This window comes from Parasteatoda tepidariorum, chromosome 10 (assembly GCF_043381705.1).
Source record: "Parasteatoda tepidariorum isolate YZ-2023 chromosome 10, CAS_Ptep_4.0, whole genome shotgun sequence".
Classification (NCBI taxonomy): domain Eukaryota; kingdom Metazoa; phylum Arthropoda; class Arachnida; order Araneae; family Theridiidae; genus Parasteatoda; species Parasteatoda tepidariorum.
The window spans coordinates 13,372,121-13,392,652 of NC_092213.1; the positions used below are offsets into that span (position 1 = coordinate 13,372,121).

Below are 20,532 nucleotides of genomic sequence, written 5' to 3' on the forward strand. Positions count from 1 at the left end.
TACAGTGAATCACTCATATTAAATAAATATTCTTGAACTTTACGGTATTTTTAACATTATTTTCCTTCATAACCGTCGTTGAACAGTCAACCCAATTTTTTTGGTTTATGACTTTGAATGTTCAACTCCGTAGCCTCTTAATTTTGAACCCAATCCAGAATACAGGGGAACTAGATCAAGTATTGACAGAAATTTTGCCTTAGGGGAGGAAATTTTGATGGAACTAACCCGCATTTGAAGAAAAATGTGAAGAACCCACAAAAATATGAGGAAGACCACGAGAACCTCCCGCAGTTAGCCGGCAGAAGGACTCTGACCCATGATCCGTCTACCACTGAGGATATTTCACGTCAGCACAAGGGTCGTTGCAAGCCGGATGCGGATACGAATCGGCCTGCCAGCGGTGGGATTTGAACCCGGGTCACCTCATTGGAAGGCGAACTCTCTATCCCCTGAGCCATCACTGCTCAAATTATATACTGTATAAGATTTTACGGTAAAATGGATTTTGCACTGAGAAATAAGTATGGTTTAAATTAGAAGAATGTGGTTAAATTTACCATGCTTCTGGCTCTATCGGAACACCAAAAAGCTTGGTACTTTTTACCGGAGTGCTTTGGTAATGCTTTCGGTTTTATATCTTAGTGCAATATAATTCCGATAGATGTGAGATTTTTTTTAGTAACTATTAGATTTTTTATTTTTAGTTAATAAAATGCTAAAATATATTTTTGTTTGCAATTTGAGCGTCAGGATAAAATATATAAAAAGAACAAGGTCCCATCTGCCTTAAAGGTTTATAATACTGATATTTTTTTATATTCTTGTATTTTGAACTTATCGCCAATGTTGAAATATTTAATCCAAAGAAACCTGATGCATAGCAAATCTTTTATTCAAACTAAATATTCACTGCTCGTGGTAAAACGCTGTCTCGATGCTTTTCTAATGTCAAAAACCGAAAAAAATTTCTGTTTTTTTATTTATTCCGGATACAAATAGTTTCTAAATCACTGTAAAGAATGATTCGATGCTAGAAAAGATTTTTAAGAAATATTTTTCAATATATACCAGTGATCTTTTTTACACTCTTGTTAGAAAGTCGAAGAAATCCTGAGATTTGGAGTTTTTTTTTTCCTTTCGAGAATAAAATAAAAGAGTTTTCTTTTAAAATTTATCACGAGGAAAAATATTATGCATGCAATTCAAGAAACTGTAGATAGTTTTCAGGATTTTTTATTTATTTATTTATTCATTTATTTATTTATTCATTTATTTATTTATTCATTTGTTTATTTACTCATTTATTTATTTATTCATTTATTTATTTATTCATTTATTTATTTATTCATTTATTTATTTATTCATTCATTTATTTAATAATTTATTTAGTTATTTATTATTTTTTTATTTATTCATATTGTTATTTATTTATTATTATATACTTTTGCAACTTTATAAAGATTACTTTTGCCGAAACAAACTTTTTAGTATTCTAGAAAATATTTTATTAACCAAAACGTTGCTTAAAACTACGCTAGATTCAATTAAAATTCTAAGCGAAAAACACCAATTGAAAATATATAAATTCTCAATTCTTAAAACATTTTAATCAATTATCGAACCTTATTTCTTTTTATAAGTTTTTTAATAATTTTATTAAGGTTTTAGTTAATTTTACAAGCGATTCATAACTTATATTGCCCTTAAACTATTATAGTTAACCAAAAACTCATGAAATTAAGAAAATAACTGCTTTATTTTAATTAAATAAATATTAAAACTAAATATCTATTTATAAACTTGAAATTAAAAATAATTGGAAACTCAGAATTTGAGAATCAATTACGTCTTTCTGAATAAAATATTTTAATCCGAAAAAGTAATCGAATTACGGAAGGAAAAAAATATTGTTATGCATATTAATTAATATGCATAGCCCTTTGGCAGTCTCATTTTTTTACTAAATAAACGATTTCCAAGAAAATTTAATTACAAATTACTTATTTTAAATCCTATTATAACTAAATTATACAATTAAGCATTGCAAGTATTATTTTTGCGTTAAGTAGAATATTCAAAATTCCTTTCTCAAATGAATATTATTGCGATAACTTAAATAAGCTTTTTCTGTATTTTTCTATAAATTAGGACTACTTTCTAAAACTGAAAAACTTTAATAGATAGTCATTAATGGTAGTCAGTCTATTTAAACTGTAGTGGGAGTTTTCCTTTTTTTCCATTATTTTTTCTCGAGCACTCTTATAAATTATGGAACCATATTTTGGCTTAAATTTACTGCATCCTTAATAAAAAGACAAGTTGAACCATATAATGTTACAAATTATTCTTTTTCAAACTTGTTTATAAGAACATTGTGCTTCATATTGAACGAAACTATGGTTCTATTCAACGTTTTTCGAAGATTGCAGCAAAACTGGATGGTTTTATGCTTCAATGTTGAACTGATTTTTCTGAGAGTTTAACAAAAAATTTTCATCTGAAAGTGTTAAAACAAAATTTGCCTTATTCTAAATACTTTCAGAAAATCTGTTTAACTTTTAACCATAATATTGGTAGCCTGAACTATACAATTGTGCAAATTTGTAGTTATATAAATTACAAATAAAGTTGTGAGACAAATTACTTCAATTCATAGTATTATAAAGACAAACTTAAAATAATTTAATCCGAACAAAGTACAGTTTGATATTATATTAGGGTAAATAAAATTAGATTATTCAAATTTGAGAGGTTGTCGGATCCAAGTACCGACATTATGGTTCAATTGAATATTGAACCAATTATTCTAATTATACCTTCTTCTTATTTAATGCTTGTATGGTTTTAAACGATAAAGTAAGAAATAAAATATTAGTTCAGTTAATTTTTCAGATCTAATGATCATTTCATACAAAATTATATTTTGCAATGTGTTGAAAGAATATTTATTTAAAATTTTTAAGGAAAGCAGATGGAAAATTGGAGATTTACTTGAGGATATTATTATTATCCGATTTATAAACCACAGTTCCTCATATATGAGGAACGTGCATCGTATACGATGCACGTTAATCACTGAGCTGAGAACATACTATCAATTTCTAAACAGAATCGCTTACAGTTTAATTTATAACATCGACTAATGCTGAATTAATCATCTCTTCCGAACGTCCTATGCAATATATCAATCTTTATTAAAATTAAAAGCTTAGAATTAAAAATGTTGATCATTCATTAAGTTACAAAGTATCTTTGATATTACCTTTTTACTCAACATTTTACAATCATTAAACAATAAATAAGTGATATTTAGTTTTTAAAAAATTATATTAATTTTTATTTTCCATTTTATGTCAAACCTTGTACATTCAGCATATGCAATTAAAATAATCATTAAAATATGCATGGCATTTAAATATTAAACTAAAATATGCCATTCAGTTCATTAACACACATAGGTGATTAAAATAATCATTGAACGATAAACAAGTGATATTTAGTTTTTGAAAAGTAATATTAATTTTTATTAAAATTATCATATTCATATTATTTTATTCAAAATAAGATTTTTATTATTTTAAGTTTTATGTTAATCCCTGTGCATTCAGAGTAAGCAATTAAAATCCCGAATTAAATATGCAAAGGACTATCAGAAATTATTTTTACACTGTTGTTAAATATTATCTTTCCTGTTAAATAACATCGAATTTTAACAGCAATCAAAAAGTTAAAAAGCATTTTGTACATAAATTTGCAATGATAATCGATGATTAGTTGAAATCTTATCCCACTATAATCGGAAACGAGATGCGCGTAATTAGTATCTACATTTTCGAATCTAATGATTGAACATATTTTTGGTGAAACAATATGCTTATCGTCTTGATGCAGAAATGATTTAATGATTTCAAAACGATAGTGGGGGTTGGTAGGGCGAAACGAGCAGCGAGTGGGAGACTTAATAAAAGTTTCAAAGTGTCCTTTAACTCAGGTTAAAGATAACTTCACTATCAAAACACGAACAAAATCCAATATCCTCTATCCTTTGCTCAATTTGTTCTGATGTAGTACATTTAGCTATTTTTGAAACATCGAAGAAAAATATAGTCCCGAATTTATATCACAATAGAGCGACTTCAATCTTTCTCGAAAACAGAAGTGAAGCTATGTGTGAACAATGGGAGAAGAATTTCTTTCTACGTGAAATATCTCGTATCCAATCTTATGAAAAGAACTATATCTGTACTAGCAGCATAAAGGGAAAAATAGGGGAGGGGCAGAATAAGTACCTAGAAGCTATTTTATTTATTTATTATTTTTTTTTGCTGCTATGAGACTGCAGGGAAAGAAATCAAAACGAACTTTCGGCGCAATTGAAAAATGGATGTATTGGGATATATGAAATATTCTCAATACAATAAAAAGATTCTTAGATGTTTATTTTACAAAATATAATGCGGTGCTTAATTTAACTAAGGAAAAGCTCTCGAATGTTTTAAGTCATTTTCTATAAGGACAGTTCTCAAAAAGTAGTAGCGTAACAGACATTTAATTTTAAAATTCACAGTGATGTTTTGAATGTAAATTTATAACTTTTCTGATGGAATATTAAAAAAAAAGTATTTTTATGAAAGTGTTTAAACTAATCAGGTCTTGAGTTTCAATGCTTTCCGATGAATCAACCACAATATTGGTATTAACTGATTGAAAACTTCCTCCGCTTCAAAAATAAATAAATGGGAAACAACAGTCGACATGTTTCAAGCATTTAAAAACTAGCACCCATTTTCAAGACTTGCCAGACGTGAATGAGAAGAAACAAAAGAGGTTTGAAACATAAAACAAAAAGCATAAAACAAGAAACATAAAACAAATAGCGAAAAATAAAGGTAAGAAACGAAACTAAAAGAAATTTTTTTTTTTTAAAAAAAGTAGCGGAGAAAGAAAGAAAATGAAATAAACAACACTATCAAGCAAATTTTCTGTAATCTAAACTAGATATTAGTTGAAAATCGTTTTGTTCTGTTAATATTATCGTATAATCAAGTTTAATATGGTTCAATCTGAACAGTAACAAGGTTCATTTTACACTTTATTTAAGGTTGCAGCAAATTTAAAAGATAGTCCAGTTCAAGGCATCGATATTTTAGTTCAATAATATTGAACCAATTTTTCTGAAAGTGGTGAAGACACATCTGTGTGTGTGAGTGTGTCTGAGTAGCAAAAAAGGAAAAAAAGGAAAAAATGCACATTCAAATATCTGATAAAAATATTTAGCTATTATTATATACTAACATTAGAAATTATTTTCACACTGTCATTAAATAATATTTTTGTTGTTAAATAATTACAAATTTTCATAGCATTCAAAAATTTAATAGGTATAATTTGCAATGATAACCGATGATTAGTTGAAATTTTATCCCACTATAATCGGAAACGAGATGTGTGTAATTAATATATACATTTTCGAATCTATGGATTGGAGGTATTTTATTTTTTGTGAAACAATATGCTTATATTCAAGAAGCAGAAATGATTTCAAAACGATCGGGGGAGGCAGGTAGGACGAAAAGGAATCATATATATCTTAATAAAAGTTTCAAAGTATCCTTTAGCTCAGATTAAATATACTTCGCTATCAAAACACGAACAAAATCCAATATCCTCTATCCTTGCTCAATTTGCTCTGATATAGTACATTTAGCTATTTTTGAAACATAAAAGAAAAGTATACTCCCGAATTTATATCACAATAGAACGACTTCAATCTTTCTTGAAAACAGAAGTGAAGCTATGTGTGAACAATAGGAGAAGAATTTGATTGGGCATGAAATATATTGTTTCCAATCTTATGAGAAGAACTATATCTGTACTAGCAGTACAACGAAAAAAAGTAGGGAGAAGCGAAAGTACCTCGAGACATTTTTTTCATTGCTACAGGACTGCAGGGAAAGAAATAAAAACGATGTTCCGGCATTTGATGTTTATTTAGATGTTTATTTAGGAAAATATAATGCGGTTTTTACTTAATTAAGTAAATTTCATCGAATGTTTTAGGTTAATTTCTATAAGGGAAGTTTTCAAAAAGTGGAAGCATAACAAAAATTGCATTTAAAAAAAAATTTGGCAACAAATATTTTTAAATATTTGTTGCAACAGTGAAATTTTGCGAGTAAATTTATAGTTTTTCTGATAGAGTACAAAATAAAGTATTTTTAGGAAAGTGTTTAAACTACGTAGCGCTTCGAGTTTCAGTACTTTCCGATTAATTAACTATGATCTTCTTATTACCTGATTAAAAAGTTCATTCGCTTCAAAAATAAATAGGAAATAACTGTCAGCGTGTTTCATGCGTTTGGAAACTGGCGCCCATCTTTAAGGCTTGCCAGACGTGAATGAGAAAAAACAAAAGAGATTTGAAATATATATATAACAAAAAGTTGCCAATGAAATAGGTAGAAATAATGGCAATAAACAAAACTAAACAAAATAGCAGGGAAAGGAAAAGGAAAAGCAGAAAAATATAATATTGTTTCCGTGAAATCTATTGCGCAAATTTTTTGTAATCTAAACAAGCTATTAAGTTGAAACTCGTTTCGATCTCTTCATATTATCGTATAATCAAATTTAAAATGGTTCGATAAGGTTCATTTTAAACTTTGTAAAGATTGCAGCAAATTTAAAAGATTGTCCTGTTCAAGGCATCAATATTTTGGTTCAATAATATTGAACTAGTTTCTTTTAAAGTGGTGAAAATATGTCCATGAGTGAGTGTGCATGTCTGATACAAATATTTAGCTATTATCATATAATAATATTAGAAATTATTTTCACACTGTCGTTAAATAATATTTTCCTTGTTAAATAATATCAAATTTTCATAGCAATCAAAAATTTAATAAGTATTTCAAATTTACCACGATAACCGATGATCAGTTGAAATCTTATCCCGCTTTAATCGGAAACGAAATGTGTGTAATTAATGTATATATTTTCGAATCTAATGATTGGACATATTTTATGCTCGATTAAATAATAATCTTATCATCATGAAACAGAAAGGATTTCAAAAAAATCATGGGGGTTGGTAGGGCGAAACGAGTGGCGAACGGGGACCCCTATTGCAGACTATACTTTAGCTCTCATTAAACACGCTATCGAAACACTAACAAGATTCAATATGTTCTATTCTTGCTCAATTTGTTCTGATATAGTACAGTTAGCTATTTTTGAAATATCGAAGTAAAGTCTAGACCCGAATTTATATCACAATAAAACAACTTTAATCTTTCTCGAAAGCAGTAGTGAAGCTATGTGTGAACAATAGGAGAAGAATTTCATTGGATGTGAAATATCTTGTTTCTCCAATCTTAGACGGAAAAAAAAATATATCCCTACTAGCGTCAACTCATAAAAAAATGAGGGAGGAAAGGGAAAAGTACCTAGAGATTATTCCCTTTTTTGCTGCAATGGAAAAAAAATAAAAAGGATGGTTCGGCGCGTTTGAAAAGTGAATGTATATAAAATATTTCTTTTTTTTATTTATTCATTTTTATTTATTATTATTATTATTATTATGGCAGAAGGGGCTTAGGTATTTATTTTACAAAACGATAATATAGTGCGTTGCTTACGTAACTCAGAAAAAGATTTTTAAATGTTTTACACTGTTAGAAATTTCTTGGAAAAAAATGTTAAATAACAATTTATTTAATTGTTATTCCACCATATTCAAACAAAACAGTCAAATGACCGTAAATAAAACCGTAATAAAACTATTAACTATGAGAAGAACCGTTTATTAACAGCTTTCAACTAATATGGTTAAACAACCAGAATTTCTTCGTTCCAACTAAGCCCAACTAATGAAGTCGATCAGTTCCTTGCAACCGTGTAAGTATTATAGCCGAAAAGGCTAATCTGTCAGTCTCACGATCGACAGAACTGGGGTTCGAGTCCCAGTGTTGACACCACACTATTTCCACCACTCCCTCAACACATGAAGAGTTTCCGGCGTCCTGCACTTGCCAATGACCATAACCTAACAAAATGACTAGCATTTACGTCCAGTTAAATTTACGGTTTTGAAACCATGGATATAAATGGTTAAAAAACAGCATGGTTTTGTATTCATGGTTTAATGAACATTCCAGTTGTAAACGGTTTGAAAACCGTAACGGTAAAATATGTTATTTGCTGTAAACTTTACGGTTAATAGGAAGGACAGATACTGCCGGTTATTTTGCCGTAGTTTTAGAATGAAAATTCCCGCAGTGTAGGCCATTTTCTAAAAGAGCAGATCTCAAAAGGAAGGAACACAAGCAAATCAATTTTTAGCAGGCTTGTAATTCTAAACTCGACTCAGAAGACACGGAAACTCATGTATCAAATATTAGGAGAAATTTGCCTTAGTGGTGAACTTTTTAATGAAGCTAACCCGCATTTGCGTTACATGGCGAGAAAACCGCGAAAACCTCCTACTATTAGTCTGATATCAAGGGTACTCTAACCCATGATACGTCTACCACTGAGGATATTCTCCGTCAGCACTGTGGTCGGTGCGAGCCAAGTGCGGATTTCCAATCGAACAGCCATGGTTGGGTTCGAACCCGGGTCACCTCATTGGGGACGAGTGCTCTATCCCCTAAGCTTTAGAATCACACTTGTAAATTATTTATTTTACAAAAATGGTATATTAGTGAAGTTTTTGAGATAGATGCGCTTTCACATATCTAAATCACTATACCATATCTATATCATTTCATCACATATCACGACTAAATAGCTGCTAAAATATAAAAAAATTTATAATAATTTAAGTTTTCCATAGCTGCAATTTTTTCAAACAAATACATAATACATTTATTTTAAAAACTTTGGGTTACTTTATATTTTACCCAATATAAAAAATCGGATCTCAAAAATAGGAAACAAAGCACTTGATTTTAAATAAAAGTATTCGAAATTACTTTGAATAAAACTAGAGTTTTTTGTATTAAAAAATTATTTATTTTATTTTTTAAGAAGATTTCATTGTAAAAATTTAATTTTGAACTTGTTTTTTCTTAAATTTAAAAAATAAATAAATTTGTGCAAAAGCTGGATTAAATGTTACAAATGTAAATTTTATGAGAAAAATAGTTAGTTGGAATAAAGTTTTCACGAAATTAATTTTAAAATGTAAGCAATAGGAATCAGGAACATACTTTAGGTTAATACCTATAATTTTAAGAAATACTTTCAGAGAAACTGTTTTAAAATCCCGAAAGTTTTAACAGAATCTACTAGTATGCAATGAATTATTGCTGCCGGTTAGTTTTAATTCGTTATCTATTATTTTATTCATTTTACTTTATCTAAGCAGCATTAATCTTTTCTCGCTAATGTTAGTTTGAAAAATATAAAGAAAAACAACTCTTACAGATTGCAAAGTTTCCAAGTAGATGGAAGTAAATACAATAAAGTACTGAGACAAATATTTGAAATCATCTTATCAGCTTGCACACCACACAAAAGATGAAATAATATTTACTATCATGCGTCATTACTTGTTCGATGTCTTCAAGAATAAGTGTTGTTTTCAATTGTGTGCGTAAAAACGAATAAACAAAACACTGCGAATAGTTTTCGACCCAAATATCGAAATTCACGTACTTGAACCTTAATCTTAATGGTTCGAGGGGGTGACCTCAAATATGCTAATAAATAACAGCAGACGATATATTAAGTTACGAAATCATACCCAAAAACGTATTTTCTCGGAAAAAACATATCCTTTTTTCAACGGACTCGTATTTATGACCCCTTAAATATGGGGGGTAGCCGCAATCCGAGAAATATTGTCCCAATAGTTTGTTCAGGAGAACGCTCTAAAGCAATGATTCTCAACCACTGTGCCGAGGCACTTTTGTGTGCCATCAAATTCTTAAAATGTGCCGCCAAATATTAGAAATGATACAATAAAAATTATAATGCTTTAATTGAGATTGATGATGACTCGCAAAGTNTTTAACAATTTTTGCACAAAATTATAAAATTTGTTTATCCGAAAATAACCCCATAAAAATAATTTCTAATAATTATTTACTATTTGTTTTATTATCTTTGCATTATTTTATATAAAAATAGTCGAAAATGTTTTGAGTTGCGAGGTGTACAAATTTTTACATCATTTTAACGGATGTAATTTTATTCGACAAAATACAAAAATTTCGATCAAATGGTTCCTGAAAAATCGGATTTTAAATAAACTAGCTTTTTGCAATTCAATTTCTCAGAAGATATTCGAATTCAATAAAATATCATCTGTACTAGTTTCTTTTTTATTTTTAAGGGCAAGATTAAAAACAAATACGGCAATAAACACTAAGTACCGCGTGGCAAGCAAACAAAGAGAAAAAGAAATAGAGAACAAGAGAAGCAATAAATCCATAAGTCCCCCGCCCTCCCAGCAGTGTTCTGCAAGAGAACGTTTGGTAAAAGCTGGATAAAAGATAAGATGGTCATGATCACCATCCATGACCAGTAGCAAGCCTAAACTTAGCCGTTTGAGCCATTTTGAGACACGAGACTATTTGTTTCTCCAAGACTTTTTGAATCGTTCTAATATAAGAGCAAAGTTCTTTTCGAACTCCTGAGACATCGTATTTTTGATTAATCGTTTTAATGTTCAAAAAGATACACTTACAGGAAAAAAAGAGAGTCAACCCAGATATCAAAATAAGGTCTATTTTCACCCTGAAAAAATCTTTTAATGTAACCATAAAAAGGTTTGTTATGCGGTTTACGTGTAAACATGTGTGGCAATCTACTCTATTCTACGCACATAACCCTAATCCGAAACCTTGGAAAATAATCTTCTGAATAAAAACCTTAAATTGAGGTTGACATAAGGTTTTCAAGCGTGAAAAAAAAATCCTTTAAAAAATGATAGTCTCAAGGGGAAAATAATCTTAAATCTAGGTAATTATAAGGTTTCTTTTCGCAAAGTCTCAGCTAAAATCCACCTTGTCATGAAATTTTAATGGCAATGCAGTTTCGCTAGTGTGACGTCAGCTAATACATCATTATGTAGCTAACAAGGGAAACTAGGGAAGTGTGACTCGCCAATTTTGAAATAAACTAGTGGGATGTATGCCTTAGGAGGAATAATTTTAGGGGGCAACATTCGTTTCGGCCCCATAGAAGGTCCTGCGAGAGATAAAAAATAATTCAATATATAGAAAAATTTATTACTTCAATGCAGACTACTAGTTATTGTAATTATCTCATACTCCAATTAATTTTGTGGTACTTTCACGTACTATATAATGCATATTTATTGTCAAAATGGATTTCGAAAATTTTATATAACTGTAGTTTTTCAGAAAAACCTCTTAGGTTAATTTTAAAAAAAAAATTGACATCAAATTTTTTAAATTTTTTTTTCCAAAAAATTTTCAAAATTAATTGGAGTATGTAATTACAAATCAATTAATTAATAATTAATTAATTAGTAATTAATTAATGATCAAATAATTAATTTGCTAATTAATTTGTTAATAAGCAAATCAATTAATTTACCAATTAATTAGTAATTGTTTGGAGTATGAGACACTTACAATAACTAATAGTCTGCATTGAAGTGATAAAAGACCGATTTTTCTATATATTGAATAATTTTTTATCTCTCACAGGACCTTCTATGGGCCGAAACGAATGTTGCCCTCTAAAATTATTCCTCATAAGGCATACATCCCACTAGTTTATTTCAAAATTGGCGAGTCCCACTTCCCTAGCTTCCCTTGTAAGTGACCATTTTAGCTAAATGACAATACCTTTAAAAAATCCTTAAAAATTAATTTTAATCCTTTTAGGATGAAAGGTTTGAAACAGCAATATTTTTGCTTTATTGAAAAAAGGTTTTTAGTACATTTTCGCTACAATAAGAAGAAAATTCCCGTACAACGTTGCCGTAAGGTTAAATGCTTTCTAGGAAGGCACCATTTTTCTACAATGAATCGACAATCTCATTTCCATGGATTTCACGGCACCAAGAAATGCAACTGTTCATTTCGCTGACAGATAAGTTGTATCAGTCGCCACGGAGGACAAAAAACTCGCAACATCAGAACTAATTAATTAGCATATTTGACGTTACTCCCTCGAAACATTAAGATTGAGTGCTAGTACACGAAAGACCGATTATTACATCAAAAGTTATTCAGAGTGTTTCGTTTTTGTTCCTGCTCACTGTAATTGTAGATTCTTTTATCTATCTTATTTATTGCCGGGATAGCTTGGTCGGTAGGGCACTGGGCCCATGTCCGAGAGTTCGTGGGTTCGAACCCCGCCTGCCGAAGACTAAAAGCCGTGTACTAAAGTGACTGATGCAAGTGAAATCTGTCGAGTCGCAAAAGTCCTCCATGTTCCCATAACAAATCAATACCTCTGGGGGTACTGGATTGGAGATCGATCGTTCTCTGATTCAGGTCGAAATTACGATCTGTGGATGAATGAATGGATGTGTGAATGGGTCTGCCATATAAGCGGCTGCGACGTATGACGTGACAGAAGTCGAATTCTTGGCCATAGATGGCGCCACTGAAAAACAAGAAACGCACACTCTGCCTTAAATTTGCTCGGTTTCACCAAGCAGTCTTGCCCGTGTGGCAAGAGGCATTAGAACCAACCAACCAATCTTATCTTTACAGTGCAGATATATATCTATTCTTAGGTGGTTACGTAAGTACTTTATTTCCGTCATATTGGCGTTTGGGTACGATATATATCTAACATTTAAAGAATGAGATGTGAACCTATATCCAGCAGAGCTTTAAATTCTGCATTTCTATCGTAGAAAATTTTGAAGAATATATTTTTACTGTGAATTTAATCAGTTGTAATTCATTTTATATTCAGCGATTGTGTGTATTTCAAAGTGGCACTGTTGAGTAAATGTTAGAAGAGTTTCTGAATAACACAGACCTTTGCCTCGATCTTTTCTTCGTTATTTTTTTTACTGTACCTAATATTACCATAGAATATACATCATAATTTTAAAACTTATTTCAGTTAATAATACAGTATATTTTTTAAAATACATCGTCCATTTCAAATTATTTGAAACCTTTTTTTAAAAAACTATGAAAGAATTCAAAGAAAATAGTTCCTAAATAAAATAGTTTTGATTAAATACCCTCTGCATCGCCATATACTGAACTGACTGTACCAAATATTACCCAGAATATTCAACATAATTTTCAAATTTGTTTCAGTCAACAATACAATATGTTTGCTAAACATCATCCTTGTCAAATATTGATAAAATTTATTGCTAAAAATTATGAAAGAATCCTAATAAAATAGTTTCTAAATAAAATAGTTTCGGTTTGTTTGCCTCTGTATCATTATTTATTAATTGTACCTAATATTACCATGAAATAGTCAACATAACTTTAAACCTTTTTTCATTTAACAATACAGTATGTTTTCAAAGCATCGTCTTTGTCACATATTTCTAAAACTTCTTTTTAAAATTCTATGAAAGTATCCTAATAAAATAGTTCCTAAATACTCTAAAAATGGTTTTGTTTTAATCGCCTGTGTATCGTTATTTATTGATTGTACTTAATATTGCCATGAAATATTCATCATAATTTTCGAATTTGTTTTAGTTAATGAGACAGTATGTTTGCTGAACATCGTCTTTGTGAAATATTTTTAGATTATTTTTTAAAAAAACTATGAAAGAATCCTAATAAAACTAATAAAATAGTTCTTAAATAAAATAGTTTTGGTTTAATGGCCTCTGCATTGCTATTTATTGATAGAGCCTATTTTTTCCAATGAAATATTCGACATAATTTTCAAATTTGTTCCAGTTATTATATACGCAATAATAAAATCTACACACAATATAAAATTATATTATAAAATATTATATATGTTACGGTGGAACACCGAAATCGACATCACATTGGAGAATGTCGACATTCACCGGTGAATGTCAATATTCACGTAATCGCTTGGTGTATGTCCGAAATATTTGCTAAATACCCTTATTTCTGATTCTCACCGGTGAATGTCAACAATCACATAGTCGCTTTGGTGAATGTCCGAAATATTTGTTATATCCAATTTGATATTAATTAGTTCGTTAATATTATTATATTTATTTGATATATTTATATTTATTCTATATTTTAATACTTACTGACGATAGATCAGAAGAAACATCAGTGTTTGGAGTATGTAAATGTATACCGGGCAGTGGCACTTATTCTTAAAAAAACATCAGTGTAGGGTTAAAATATCGAATAAATGTAATTATATCTACGAATAAATTCATATCAAATCGAATGTAATAAATATTTCGGACATTCACCAAAGCATATCTGTGATTGTCGACATTCACCGGTGAAAGTCAACAACCACCGATTTCGGTCCTTCGCCGTGACATATACACAATATGAAATTATATAATATAAAATTATATAATGTAAAATTATATTATATAATATTATATACACGATATAAAATTGACGATAGAAGCCTAATAAAATAGTTTCGATTTTAAGACCTCTGCATCGTTATCTATTGATTCCACCTAATAATACCATAAAATATTCAACATAGTTTTCGATTTTGTTTCTGTTGATAATATAATATATTTTTTAAGCAACGCCTTTGTCAAATATTTTGGAAACTACTTTTTAAAAATGACGAAAGAATCATTCATTGACTTAGGAAAACAAGCGAAATACAGAGCAAAAAGGTGCGATTCAAAATCTAAAACTTTGATCTAAACTAATCAAAACTGAGTCTTTATGTTATTTATATAAATATTATTTCTCACTTTTTATTATTCAAACAAAGAGAAAATAATAGGAGCTATTCTTCATTTTATCCAACTATTCATTTTAAATTCGTATTATAAATTCACGTTTTTAAAAAAAAATTTCAAAACTTAAAAATATCTTCTTTTTTTTCATTTAAACTGAAAATCTGTAGCTACAAGGCATCAAAGTATTAATAATAATAAAAAACAATACACCAGATATTACTGCAAGCAGCTTATTGAATAAACCGAAAAGAATTTTTAATTTTTTATAAACTTTTAAATTACCTTTACAATTTAAAATCAAATAAAAAGATGTTCTACCATCTTAAATGATAAGGGATTATTTCTTTTTTAATCCCAGAAAAAAATTAAAACACAAAACAAGAAAAGTAGAGTTAGGGTTTCCTGCTTTTTACCACAGAAATTCTTTGTATGTTATATAACAGTGGGGTAATTTTCAGTTTCTTTTCTTATAACTATACTCTGTTGCAAGTTAAGAAAAAATCACTATGGAGAGAGACTGTTTGCATCTAAGTTCACGCGAAATGGATGCCAAGCTCCCAACGCGAACGAATATCAATATCTTCAACTCTTTAAAGACTTTTCACAGAATCCTTTTTCCTTGCTTTCTTATTAATAATAGTAACAGTTATTAACAACAATAATCAAATAACAAGTGATAATAATTAATAAAAATTATATCTAAAAGTCGTAACAAATATACGTCTTTCTGTTCGCATTTTTAAAAAAACTGATGAAAGAATAATGAATATTGTTTCTTGCAAACGATTTACAGCTACAGTAAGAGAAAAGTAAAAATTCTTTACCTCACAGTTGATTTGTTAAGAGCACGTCAGCATATGACGTGCCATTTTTACTGGTCCAATCAAATCAATGACCTTGTAGCGTCATATAATTGCTTTTTTTCAGGAAAGAATTCTCTCCTTATTTATCAAAAGATGTCGCCAAGTCGAGGATTCCAAACTATAAACTTTTTTTCAAAATAATTCTGCAATATATATCGTAAAAGACAGCACGAATTAAATTTCTGTCTGACTTTTAAAAGCTTATATAGTATTGCTTTTCAAACCATATTTTCATAATTTGATAACAAAATAAAACGGAACTATATGCAGTCGCGGATGAATACTTAAATCCTATACAGCAATGGTCTTTTTATAACTTGCAACGGAGTATAAAGTATTTTACTCTTAATTAGTTTTAATTGAATTTTTTTTTCAGATTTGTTCTGTGCAGCTGCGTGGGATTCTTTCATTTGTTGGCCACCTTTGCCCCCAGGAGAAATCATGAGTCGGCCATGTCCACAAATGAATGATCGAGGAATGGTCATCGGAGAAGCTACTCATCCCGGTAAGAAAGAATTGAGGAGATGAATCAAATGTATATGTAATGGACTTTGGAAGAATCCATAAATGTTTTAAAACACATATTTTCGTATCATAATAAAAGTTAAAAATCTGGTTGCGAATTAATTTTTTCTCTACCAGGTCCAATTTTTTTCTTTAAAAAAATATTATAAAACTTGTTGATCGACTAAACTTAATTATAAATTTAGCTGACACAAAAAAGCTGTTTTTTTTATTTCTTATCTATGAAATGTTTCATTACACAACTCGTTTAGAAGCATAGCTAAATTTCTAAAACATATAGCTGATCGATTAAAGTTGTTTTTCTAGTCTTAAAGTGAGAAATATATTATAATACAATTTGTTGAGAAGTATAGCTTGATTTCTGAAACATATAGCTGATAGATAAGAGCTGTTTTCCCAGTTTTAAAGCGAGAAATATTTTATAACACAACTTGTTGAGGATCATAGCTAAATTTCTAAAGCATATATTCGATAGATAAGAGCTGTTCTTCTAGTAACAAAGCGAGAAATATTTTATAACACAACCTGTTAAGGATCATATCAAAATTTCTAAAAGATAAAAGCTGATAAATAAAGCTGTTCTCCTAGCCATAAAGCGAGAAATATTTTATAATGCAACATGCTGAGGCGCATAGTTAAATTCCTAAGACATATAGCCGATAGATAGGAGCTGTTCTCCTAGTTTTAAAGCGAAATATAGTTTTAAGCTGAGAAATATTTTATTCTACAACACTTGTTGAGGAGCATACTTAAATTTCGGAAAGTTAGCCGATAGACAAACGCTGTTCTCTTAGTTATAAGGGAGAAATATTTTATAATACAACTTGTTGGGAAGCTAAATTTCTAAAACATTTAGCTTATAGATAAAAGCCGTTCTTTTAATTTTAAAGCAAGACTTTACTAGACAATTCATTGAAGAATATTACTAAATTTCAAAAAGTTAGCAGATAAATGCTGCCTTTAGAGTTTTCTTTAAATAAATATTTGATTAGAGAATTCATTGTCAATCTAAGTTGAATTTCTAAAGGTTATTTTAAAGGTAAAATGTTTTCATTATTTTTCTTTCAAGAGATACTCAGACACAAATACTAGATATTTAAGTTCTCAAGCTAGTCGGAAAGTGATTCAAATTTTAAATGTAAACTTTATCTCTCATAGACACAAATCGAAACGTAGCAACAGAAAAATTGAGATTATTATTTGAACTTCAAAGTATTTGAATATTATTGATGTTTTGTAGTTGCATTTGTCAATAGTGGAAGAAATATGCATAAATTGCTACAAAATCAGTCATGCAACACACTAAAACTTGAATGCATTTGTGCGAATTATATTTGTAGATGCAAAGAAGAATATGCAAATTATATTTGTATAAATTTTTTTAACTCAGTATATAATAGATCATGCTATGAAATTTCGGAAACAAAAATGATCTTAAATTATATTAGTTTCAGTGAAACTTAAATATTTCATTACTTTCTTTTTCATTTACTTTTAACTCATTTGAGAAATGAAACCCATTTTTAAACAATATTAATGTTGCTTTCTAATTATATATTTAAATTTCATGATAAATAAAGGAAAACAACGCATATAATCTCATAAGCCCATTGTTTACTTCCTTGCGTTCTTAATGCAAATATATACGTTATTTAAACAAAGAATTTTAGAAATGAAATAAATTAAACATATAATTCAAATAAAAGTTTACAGTATATTCAAATGAAATTTTGATTGATTAAACAAAATGGAATCTTTAAAAAATACGAATTATTTTATAATCTTTGTTCTTTGAAAAAGCTTTTACTTGTTTATATCATTTATATTTTNAAGATTTCACTAGACAACTCGTTGAAGAGCATAACTAAATTTCAAAAAGTTAGCAGATAAATTCTGTGTATAAAGTTTTCTTTAAATTAATATTTGATAAGAGAATTCATTGTCAATCTAAGCTGAATTTCTAAAGGTTATTTTGAAGATAAAAATGTTTCATAATTTTTCTTTCAAAAGATGCTCAGACCCAGATACAAGATATTTAAGTTCTCAAGCTAGTCGGAAAGTGATTGAAATTTTAAATGTAAACTTCATCTCTCATAGACACAAATCGAAGCGTAGCATTAGAAAAATTAAATTTAACATTTGAACTTCAAAGTATTTAAATATTATTGATACTTTGTAGCTACATTTATCAATAGTGGAAGAAATATGCATAAATTGCTATAAAACACACTAAAACTTAAATGTATTTGTACGAATTATATTTGTAGAAGCAAAGAAGAATATGCAAATTATATTTGCATAAATTTTTTTAACTCAGTTTAATAGCTTATAGTATAATAGATCATGCTATAAAATTTCGGAAACAAAAATGATCTTAAATTATATTAGTTTCAGTGAAACTTAAATATTTCATTACTTTCTTTTTCATTTACTTTTAACTCATTTGAGAAATGAAACCCATTTTTAAACAATATTAATGTTGCTTTCTAATTATATATTTAAATTTCATGATAAATAAAGGAAAACAACGCATATAATCTCATAAGCCCATTGTTTACTTCCTTGCGTTCTTAATGCAAATATATACGTTATTTAAACAAAGAATTTTAGAAATGAAATAAATTAAACATATAATTCAAATAAAAGTTTACAGTATATTCAAATGAAATTTTGATTGATTAAACAAAATGGAATCTTTAAAAAATACGAATTATTTTATAATCTTTGTTCTTTGAAAAAGCTTTTACTTGTTTATATCATTTATATTTTTCTTTTGAAAAAAAATACAAAACTTATAACTATGGCGCCTGCATTTATATGGAAAAAAAACTTGGCTTCTTTAGAAAAATTATTGACCACATAAATTAGAACGTCTTAACTAACTTGTTTTTGCGTTAATTTACATTAACTTTAACTGTAACTGGGCTCGATAATTATACTGCCCGACATGCCCGGAGCATAAAAAATTCCGATCGGACACGAATATATTTAATTTTTGTTGCATTTATACAAATATTTAAACTCGAGAAATTCGGATAAGAGAATTGAAATGTGAAATTAGTTTTGTTCCTAAATCTACAGATTTTTTTACTTATTTAAGTGGCCTTTTTAATTTTTCTTTGTTGAAATGTGCAAGTTTAAAAGCTAATGCTTTTAACCCTTTGTATAATGTTTTGTACTCTGTTTTTGTTTACTGTTTACCGTTTTGTACTCTGTCTGTACTGCACTTTGTACTCTGTTTTTTAAGCAACAGGGAGTAATGTAAATGTTGTGACAAACAACAAAGACAGGGGAGTTAGGACAGTTAACACGGCTGTGGGGGCTTCAGAAACATACAAAGAAACAGGTTATAATAGGAAAGCACTCCTAGTGGAGCACGACGACATTTTTGGACATCGGTTCCTATGCAATTTTAATCCTGATGATATGCCTTGACTCCTTCATTAATTTGTCGCAACATATAATGTTTTTAAACTTCTAAATTTTCGACAATAAAATAGAATAAAAATACCATTTTTAAAAAAAATTGTAGCTTGGTGAGAGAAACCGATTGCAGATTTGAAATCAGCGATCCAAAAATATCCAAGATCTGTTAATATCTCATGTAACGGGAAAAAAAATTGTTCCCCTGTGTTGTTACTTGCTCGTCCCAATATGTTGTAATATTCAATCAAATTTGCATTAAATTCCAATCTGGAGTCCCTCTGGTTAAGGTGAAAGTTACTAATATGTCGATTGGGATGAATAAACGCCATCAAAGAGATTACTTCTTAAATTGCTAATTATTATTTAGTTATGAAAATTTAGTGAACAAGTAAGCGTTTGCTTTTTTATTACCTATTCATGTTTATTTATATATTTTTTAAAATTACCCAATCGCTATGCATAACAAAATACATAATTAAACTAAGTTTATAGCATCAGTATAAAGTAAAATGTTGAACAACATGGCCCTTTTCTGATATAATATTTTTAACATATCTCCGTAAGTGCGCAAATCTCATAATGTTTCAGCGAATAGTGTTTGCGTCAGGAGAATGAGAAACACACTTGAAAAAAATTATCTTAAGTGTTGATGAAATTAATTATTTATTTATTTATTTATTTATTATTCATTTATTATTTATTTATTTATTATTTTTATTTATCACTTACTATTTATTTATTTATTCATTTATTTATTATTTATTTATTTATTATTTATTTATTTTAGTCTTTATATTGTTAAAAATTTCGATATAAGTGTTAGGACTTATATCTGACAACATCTAACCTCTCTCTTATTTTTCATTTATAAATAAATACAAGAAAACA

At 28.7% G+C, this 20,532-nt stretch overlaps 1 protein-coding gene across 1 annotated transcript in view; it reads left to right on the forward strand.

Annotated features, from left to right (window-relative positions):
- The window catches only part of LOC139426772 (growth hormone-releasing hormone receptor-like), a gene marked incomplete at its 3' end in the record, with an annotated part of 256,063 nt that overhangs the window by 100,940 nt on the left and 134,591 nt on the right, over positions 1-20,532 (forward strand). Inside the window, 1 exon segment of the mRNA XM_071186719.1 lies at positions 16,070-16,198. Coding sequence (XP_071042820.1) covers positions 16,070-16,198 — 129 coding nt within the window.